Raw genomic sequence first — 10,004 nt, forward strand, 5'->3', positions numbered from 1 at the left:
TACAATTTTTCAAAAGAATCTCAAATCATCCACATAAATTATACAAAGGGGGCTCGATCATTAATTATTTTCTAAAAGAAAAGCTGCTTTGTTTCAAAATTAACTCCAATAAGAGGGTTCAAATAGACCATTCTGAAACTAGTTTAATAAAATTTAAAAGAATATAAATCAAGGTATGCAGAATAATAAATTTATGGGAACAAAATTAATAATTACTGACATTAACGATATGTCAAGCATTATGCAGCACACGTTATATATATATATAATTTAACAAAAACTCCAGGTGCATACTATCCTATACTGAATTTATCCAGTGTTAACTAAGGCTTAGTAAGTAGGGTAACTGCCATAGTAACAGACCCTAAAATCCAACCAAGGTCTAACCTAAGTTCTTTAGAACAATCCCAAACTTTACTACATATGTCACAACTAATTTCCTATAAATAATAATTCAACTTGATGTGGACTTCAGTTTTCATCACAAATTCTGAATTCATGAGCCCAGAATAAATTATCTTTATTTCCTTCCTTTCCCAGTTTTTCTGCTCTTCTAATCTTCTTCCAATAAAGAAACATGCCACCATTTCAAATACAAGACTAAAAAGACTACAATTCAACCACAAATTCACTAATATTTTTCTTACAGGAATAAAACGTGAGACAAAAACACGATGAGCTAGGATTGCAAAAGATACATACCTTAAGAGTTTATATAAAAAGAATTGTGTTTAAAGGTACATTAATTACTGTATAGATATAAGAGCTTTATTCTGACATTGAATTATAGAAGCAGTAAATTTTCCATATTTCCCTTAAGTGTGTTTGTGTGGACTTTGTTCTGTTTTTCAGTGAGAGAGAGAATTACCAAATATATAAAATATTTAAGAGTTCTGACTCTTAAATCAATGCTTCTACATGTATACAACACCTTATTAACAGATGACCTCTAGGTCTACTCCAAATTACAGGGTTAGAAACTAAATTCAGAATAAGAAATGAAGAAATTTGGTGGGAAACGTCTTTCTCAATAACTGATGACAACTTAGCAACCGTAGCTCAAGTATCCTAAGAAGTGATACTGTAGTAATATTACTTTACTCAACAACTTGGATAAAAAACTTAATAGTACTAGAATGACCTTTCAGCTTTGATTACCTAAAAGCACTATATACAGGACTCAGGAAGTTCTTAACCCATCCATCATTTCTCATCTGTTTCTCCCCTCAAGATACCCTCTACAGCCTGGGACATACTGTCATGCCAAAAACTAAGGAGGTACTCAAACAATGATAGAATCATGTCAAAAGGACACAGGAGCCATCATGAAGGGGCTTGCCCCAGTCAAATGTGAAAGAATATAAGCACCAAAATAAATGACAATGGTAATTAATTACAATCTGCTGAATGAAATAGGAATCCATGAGTCTAAACTTATATAGCAAGATAAGGAAATAAGGAAACAAAATGGGAGAAAATAAAAAAGCTCTTCCTTACAATGAAATGCCAACTAATAAATGGAGAAGAAATGGTGGCATTTGAAAATTACCATTACAGCCATAATAGTAATAATTGATTTACGCAAGGACTACCAATAGAGGTTAAAACAAATAAGTGAAAATTTGATGAGAAACAGGATAATTACACAATCTCATTATAGCTGGCCACAAATTACATACTAATTACAAAGACAGAACTGACAAAGATCACAGTTAACAAAATATGTATTAATTTAAAATGGAGAAACCCAGCAGAATATCACCTCAATCGAGTGATCAAAAACATTAACATCATTAATAATGGGACACTGGCACCATCACAGGACACTGTGCCTCCTGCTATGATGCACTGAGGATACAATGCCACTTCTATGGTATTACTACTAAAAACCGTAACCTAAACTTAAGAATGAGAAAACTACTTCAAACTGAGGGGCCAACATATGGCTTGAACTCATCAGAAATGTCAATGTCAAGAAAGAAAATAAAAGGCTAAGGAACTACTCTGGATTTAAAGAGACATGAAAACTAAATAAAATGTATAATCATGGATTGGATATTAAGAGGTTAAGCTATAATGGATGTATAATTGGAACAACTGACAACATCTGAATTGAACTACAGATTAGACAATAGCACTTTATCAATGTTAAATTTCCTAATTTTCATAATGGTACTGCGCTTATATAAGAGGATGTCCTTATCTTTAGGAAATACACACCTAAATACTTAGGGATAAAAAGAGCATCATCAATCTGGAGCCTGCAAATGGCACTATGGGAATAAATTTAATGGGAATTTAATGGGAATAAATTTTTAAAAAAGAAAACAACACATAAGGGGCAGGGAGATACGGGAGCTCTTTGTACTATTCCTCAAATTTCTCTAAATTTGAAATTATATCAATAATAAAAAAGAAAATAGATTTATATAATAAATTTTCATGCTAGCAATAAATCCTTTTATGTAAAGAGTTTGACAATTACAGGAAGCTCTCTGAGTATCTAGCAATATACTTGGTGTCTCAAAGCCACTGTCATGCTGTTCCTTCTCTTACCTTTCTAACAGATTGTGGATCGCTTTGAAGAGCAGCGTCCTACATTCATAGGAAAGGCCATTTTCCCAGAGTCCTTCTTCCACAACTGAAAAAAAAAAAGAAAAAAGAAAAAAAAAGAACCAGTAAAAAGGACATCCAAATAAAAATAAAGAAACTTTTAAAACATTTTTCTAAAGCAAAGTTAATGAGTTAATTTAAATTGATTTAAATAATCTCACATTGAAACAGAGAATGGAAGCTAAATACTTGCCCAAAGTTATAAAATACTTATGTACAAAAGGAAGTAATGTGTTTTGCTTTTAAAGTCTTTGAGCTATGACGCATGAGCAATGCTCCTCCCATAAAGGTCTTGCCAACCTGCTTCTTTCAAGTTTAAAATCACTTGAAATTCTCAAATTAATCCTTCTGTCTATCAATAATATTGTCACAAAGACTAATTTTGTTAAAGGTCCATTTAAAGGTAACAAAAATGCCACAAATTAATACCAAGGTTATGATATATATTCTTGGAGGAAAAATCAAAAGGAAATATTTCCAAGTGTGTCAAAACTACACAAATTTCTTTAAATCTTTTGAAAGTAATATCTGGATAAGATTTTAAGAACATGATTTTAGAGAGACTGTCAGGAAATTAAATCTTACTAGAATATCAAATTTATTTCTTGAATTTACAATTTCATTAATGTTTGACATTTTTGGAAATATTGTATTTGCCTTCGAATTAAGTTGTAACATGGAGCCACAAGTAACTCTAACACCAAGAGGTCCAACAGATTAACAATGCCCCATGCATTCCTAAAACTTTTTCTTTTCATAAATATGTAAACAGATATAAAATGCCCTAGGAAGATAATTTCCTTTTAAATTATACTAGTTCAATTCAAGATAGCAAAAAACTGAAAAGATAAAAACATTTACAGAAGAAAATTTCTCTCTCTTTTACTTGTTATCTTGACAAAAGCACTCACAAGAAAAAATTGGGGCAGAGAATTAAAACACACATTAAATCCACATGGAATTTTTAATACTTTTACCATACCAATAGACATACCAAAATGTATCCCCATATTCTTCAATCAGATAGCATTTGAAAAAGTATAATTTACATTCTTGGCTTTTTTTCTGTAAGACTGTAAAAATTATAAACCTGGATTTTTTTTCTTGGTTATATCAGATAACTATTATTTCCCTCCCTATGTGGCTAATCCCAATTTACCAAATCTTCCCAAAGCAATCTCTTTGCCTAAAGCATTTTGTGTTATATATAGCTAGAGAAATAGGAAAAAAAGACAGTAAATCAACAAACACTCCAGCCTGGGCAACAGAGTGAGACCCCCATCTCTCTTAAAAAAACAAAACAAAGGAAGGAAGGAAGAAAAATACAATTGGAGGACTCACATCACCTGATTTCCAGATATACTATGAAGCTAATACAGATAAAATAGCACAGTACTGGAGAAAGGATAAATCAATAGAATATAACTGAGTACAGAAACAGACCCCAAAATATAGTCTTTTTTTTTTATTTTTAAAATTTTTTATTTTGTTTGTTTATTTATTTTTTTGAGACAGGGTTTCACTCTGTCACCCAGGCTGGAGTGCAGTGGCATGATCATAGCTCACTGCAACCTCCAACTCCCAGGCTCAAGCGATCTTCCTGCTAGTAGCCGGGACTACAGGTGCGCATCACCACACCTGATGTTTTTATTTTTGTGGGTCTCGCTGTGTTGCCCAGGCTCATCTCAAACTTCAGGCCTCAAGCATCCTCCCACCTCGGCCTCCCAAAGTGCTAGGATTACAGGCGTGACCCACTATGCCTGGCTCTTTTTTTTTTTTTTTTTTTTAATTCAACAAAGGTACCAAGGGGATTCAGTGAAAATTCAAAACAGAATTTTCTAAAAAGAACCTCAAGCCATGTAGAAGAAATTACTTAAAAATGGATCACAAACCTGAATACAAAACCTAAAACTAAAATTTCTGGAAGAAAACATAGGAGGTACATTTAGTAAGCTTACATTAGGAAAAGATTTCTTAGACATGATACCAAAAACATGATTCATAACAGAAAAACTAATAGGGTTTCGTAAAAATGAAGAACTTCAGCTTTAAGAAACATATGGGGCTGGGCGCGGTGGCTCACGCCTGTAATCCTAGCATTCTGGGAGGCCGAGGTGGGAGAATTGAGGTCAGGAGTTCGAAACCAGCCTGAGCAAGAGTGAGACCCCATCTCTACTATAAATAGAAAGAAATTAATTGGCCAACTAATATATATAGAAAAAATTAGCCGGGCATGGTGGCACATGCCTGTAGTCCCAGCTACTCGGGAGGCTGAGGCAGTAGGATCACTTGAGCCCAGGAGATTGAGGTTGCTGTGAGCTAGGCTGATGCCACGGCACTCACTCTAGCCTGGGCAACAAAGTGAGACTCTGTCTCAAAAAAAAAGAAAGAAACATATGGAAAAGTTAGGTTAAGCTATGGAAAAGACAAGCCACAGATGGGGGATAAACACTTATTATATATCTGACAAGGACATGTATTCAAGATATGCTACTTTTATTTTGAAAAAAAAACCCTCAAAATTCCTCACTATGAAAAATACCAGTTTTTAAAATTGCCAAAAGATTTGAACAGGACAGTTCACCAAATAAGATACTATATGAATGGCAAGTAACATGAAAAAAATGCTCAAAGCATACTAGAGGTTTAGAACTTTCAGTTCCTACTCCCAACCCTCCACCACCTCCATCCCTGAACACTGGAATGCAGCTAAAGTCTGAGCCTAACAACAATAGCCAATGATTTGTCAATTAGGCCTGCATGGCTGTAAGATGAAACTTCCATAAAAACCAAAATGAATGAGTTGGCAGCTTCCAGAGAGCTGAACACGTAGAGGTTTCTGGAGGGTGGTTCGCCCAGAGAAGCCATGGAAGCTCTTGTCCCTTTTTTATACCTTGCCCTATGCATCTCTTCCATCAGGCTGTTCCTCTGCGTCCTTTGTAATGAACCAGTAAACATTAGTAAAGTGTTCCCCTTAGTTCTGTGAGCCACTCTAGTAAACAGAACCCAAGGAGGAGGCTGTGGTAATCCCAGATTTATAGCTAGGTGGTCAGAAGTTCTGGAGGCCCTTGCCACTATTATTTGAAGTGGGGACAGTCTTGTGGGACTAACCCCTCAATTTGTGGGATCTGATGCTATCTCTAGGTAAGATAGTGGCAGAATTGAATTGAATTAGAGAACAAATAGCTGGTGTCCTCTACAGAACTCCTTGCTTGGTGTATGAGGAAAAATCCCCAGACATTTGGTTACAGAAGGGTTCTATGTTGTTAGTAGGAGAAACTGAGATTGTTTTTACCTATATCCATACAACCACCCCAGGTATATAGTAACCAGAACAAGAACTTATGTTCACATGAAAAACTGTAGTGAATGTTTATAGTCGTTTAATTCGTAAATGCCAAAAACTAAAAATATTCAAATGCCCCTCAACTGGGGAAGAATGAATAGTAAAACATACATACAATGGGCTACTTCTCAAAAATAAAAAGAAATCAGAGTGGTGAGATGGGTTGATATCAAAGGAACACAAGGAATTTGAGGGATGATGGAATTGTTCTACATCTTGATCTGGTGGTGGTTACATTCCTGAACACATCTGTCAAAACTTGGAGGAATATTATTTACTAAATAATCATTATTTATCAAACACAGTAAATTGTACTTACAATCTTTTACTGCTATAATTTACATAAACTCATTTTACTCCTGGGCAAAGTCATCATGAACATGCTGACATCAATTTCTTTGTATTTTTAGTGTTAAAAATGAGAACATGGTATAAAGCGAAAGGACTCCTACTCTAAACTTATATACAAAGAACATGATTTTTTTTTATCCAAAAGATAATAGTGTTTATTTGGTTAACCTCCATTCATAAATAATTGAAAGCAAAAAATAAAGCTTCCTCAATAGGGAATTCAGGCTAAAGTTGTTCTTCCCAACAGCACAATATACTATTAGTTAGATTATGTACTTCATATTAAATACAGTAAGTAATGCAAATGCAACAGAATATAAACATTTTAGGGCTATATTTTTAAATGCTGAAAATTATTTTGTAAAAACTACCCTAATGGTAAGTTTATATGATAATTCTCATATCTTCCTTTACATTATATAAATTAACAAACTTTAGGCACCAAATTAATAAAAAACAGGGAAGTAGCAATACAAAAACAAGTCATATTACATTAAGCTCTTGTGTAAGGAAGGTGTATTAAACCTTACAAAAAAATAGAAAATTATGAATTATCTTATATGTAAGAAAAATTTAAAATGCAAGTCAACAAAGGTAATTGTAAAAGCATAGAGTGTTTGGATTTCATACATTTAGATTTCCTAAGTCTTAACATACTGTACTAAAGATTCAAGAGCAGTCAATAACTTACCAAGAGAAATAATTTGTAAGTCAACAACTGTGATCAAGGATTAACCACTCTAGTAATTACTATCAATTAAGGCTATGAATATAAGGATACTGCATTAATTTGCTGACCTTTTAAATTTTCTGTCAATAGCAAATTTAGTTGTCAAAAAGAACATAATCACACTATCTTTCTTAACTAATACTCCATGTGTAGAATTTCCATAAATGCAAAAAAGCAATGTTTGTTTCAAATAATCTCTAAAATTCCAAAATAAGTTAAATTTACAAAGGCACATTTGGAATATAATAACAAATCAATTTGGTTAAAATTAACTGGCCAACAGTTCTTGACTGTGTTATGTCTCAAGGATCAGGCTAGAAACTAGAAATGTTCTCAAAAAACCTGACATAGACATGTGAAAACCACTGTGAGGCAAAAAGTACTTTGAATACTTAACAGCTAATAAACATAAAATGTCTTATATTGTAAGATAACAAAATAAAATAATTTATAATCAAGGATGGTTTTCTATCCAGAGAACAATATTTCTTATTTTATTCTATGTGCCAAGCTTTGAACTATGTATTATAGATAAATGGAGAGACAAGATTACTCATCACAACACTATGAGACAGAGTAAAGGACATCTGGCATTCACTTTAGCCACCTGGCATTGGGCTTCTTCCTTAACATTGGAAATTGCCTACTGCCTGTATCACTGTACCCCTAAAAATAATGGCTCACTTTTCCATCCTCTCCTATAGTGTGAACAAGGATATATATCCTAACACCACTAGATGCTCTAGGTCCACACCTTTGATGCTGGATCCAGGGACACGATAGAGAGATCTTTCTGTCAGCACTAGAAATAGAGGCTGCAAAAATCGAGTTTCCAGTGCTAAGGTCGCAGAAGTACCATAGCATCTAGGGCTTGGTGATAGATAGCAGTAGTTTTTTCATTGAACCAGTTCTACCGTGCTGATCCTAAAACTGCCAAATAGTTGTGTGAGCAACCAATATTCTTTTATTCAACTCCTTTTCTTAGTTTGTAACTAAAACTCTAACCAGTAAAGACATTTATTCTAATCTCAATTTTATAAATGTGAAAACTAACACTTGAAAAATCTTAAGAAACTTATCCATGGTCACAAAACTAGTAAGTCCAAGAATCTGTAGTCAATCTTAGCTACAATCAGCAGCCCAAAAGGATCAAGTATATTCTGTACCTACTTTTATAAATAATAAAGATATTAATTATTCCATTAACTGAACTCAAGGGAAAGCAACTTATTTCCATAGCTCTAGTGACTAGAACTTCTCAGATATTCATAAAAATGTACTGAGTTGACCTGATTATGTGCACATACATTTCAAATTTTATTAAAATTAGCTTCAATCTAAAATCTCCTTATATCCAGTTAAGAGAATTAGTGGTACAGATGGAATTGAAATCCAAATTTTCTGACTAACGCCATGCTTTTTCCACTACATCATACTTCTCATAGGGTTAGTGTTATACAAACCCACTTGTCTCTTTATCCTTAGCACTGGCTATAATGGCAACCTTCAACACTTAAGTTAAATTTCCCTTTGGTTCCAAAATTTGGACCTAAAATTATTGTTTTCTAAACATCTGCAAGTAACTTTTTCAAAGGCTACACATAATTGAAATTGCTTCTGCAATCTAACTGTACTACCCCATGACAAAGTCAAACAATACCACATTTTAAGTTTTTTAAACTCTCTCTCTCATGCACACAGTAAATTCAAGGCAGTATCTTGTGAAGGGGAGAGCAGAGTAGTTAGTCTCAGTTATAAATGAGATGAGATGCTTTTACCACTTAATTATCTGCCTCCCTTTCTTAGTAGACTAAGAAGAAAAAGCAATTGCCAAAATGTCTATAAGGAGGCCTGCAGGTTCTGGGCCCCGTCTTTATGAAACCTACGATCTCTCCACATTATACTGTTTCTGTCTCAAAAAAAAAAAAAAAAAAAAAAAAAGAAAGAAAGAAAAAGTTTTTCTAATTCTTTTGATCTTTCAAATTTCAGCTTAAATGCTTACTAATTCCTTCAGAATATAAAACAGCAATAAGACTATCTCTATAGACTATATTTATAAATCTAATTATGTATAATTGAAAATTGTTGGTCTCCAAAGAGAAAGAACTAAGAAATTTAAAATACGTGTACAATAAATGAGTGGCAACAGTCAACAAAACAAAGAATTTCTAAATCAAAGTATTCTCCTGCTGTTATTGTTTATATTATAGCCAGATTAAGAAAGAAAAATTACAATAAGTACTACCACAGCTGCCTATTTACAAAGAAAAACTATTTTAGCACTAATGTTATCTCACTTAAATTGTAAAAGCTATAATCAGAATTTGTTAAAATTGCTGTTATTCAACCTTTTTAATATAGCAATCCTCATAATCAAATATTTAAGCTGCAAAAATACTATTAATATATAAATGTTTTTTTAAACAGAAAAGATAATGTTTTATAAAGGAAAATTTTAAATCGCAGTAATTACTACTTAGTGCCCAAATAATTTTTCAAAATCCTCACAAATTGTAATATAACTTCTTTCAACGTCGCAAAACATGGCTCCTTGCAGAATTAATAAGCTTCTTTGAAAGAAAAACCATATAAAAGGTTCAGGAGGAAAAAAGTCAATATGGCAAAATATCAAAGCAGCATATACTTCAATGATTTTGTGTTTCCCAGCAGAGATCTTGGAAAGATATCCCTTCCAATTCCACAAACGAAACTGACATACTTTACTTGAAGGGGAAAAAATGGAGGGACGGAAAACGGAATAGGGTAGGGAGGAGCATAAAGATTATGAAACCTTGAAGAAATTCAAGCTCCTGCTTTTAGAATTCAGGTCACCCTGCCTTACACAGTTTAAAAGTAGAATTACTTTCAAAGAATACATATTTCCTCTGAGCTATGATACATATTTCCTTTTAATGTATCATATTGCAGCAACAGCTGAAATGAACGTCTAGACATCAAAAACAC

General features: G+C 33.2%; 1 protein-coding gene across 1 annotated transcript in view; it reads right to left on the reverse strand.

The window, feature by feature from the left end:
* The window catches only part of MED13L (mediator complex subunit 13L), a 271,204-nt gene that overhangs the window by 117,633 nt on the left and 143,567 nt on the right, over positions 1-10,004 (reverse strand). The window contains exon 3 of the mRNA XM_012756481.3: positions 2,557-2,641. Coding sequence (XP_012611935.2) covers positions 2,557-2,641 — 85 coding nt within the window. The remainder of the gene's footprint in view (positions 1-2,556; positions 2,642-10,004) is intronic.

This window comes from Microcebus murinus, chromosome 22, assembly GCF_040939455.1.
Source record: "Microcebus murinus isolate Inina chromosome 22, M.murinus_Inina_mat1.0, whole genome shotgun sequence".
Taxonomy (NCBI): domain Eukaryota; kingdom Metazoa; phylum Chordata; class Mammalia; order Primates; family Cheirogaleidae; genus Microcebus; species Microcebus murinus.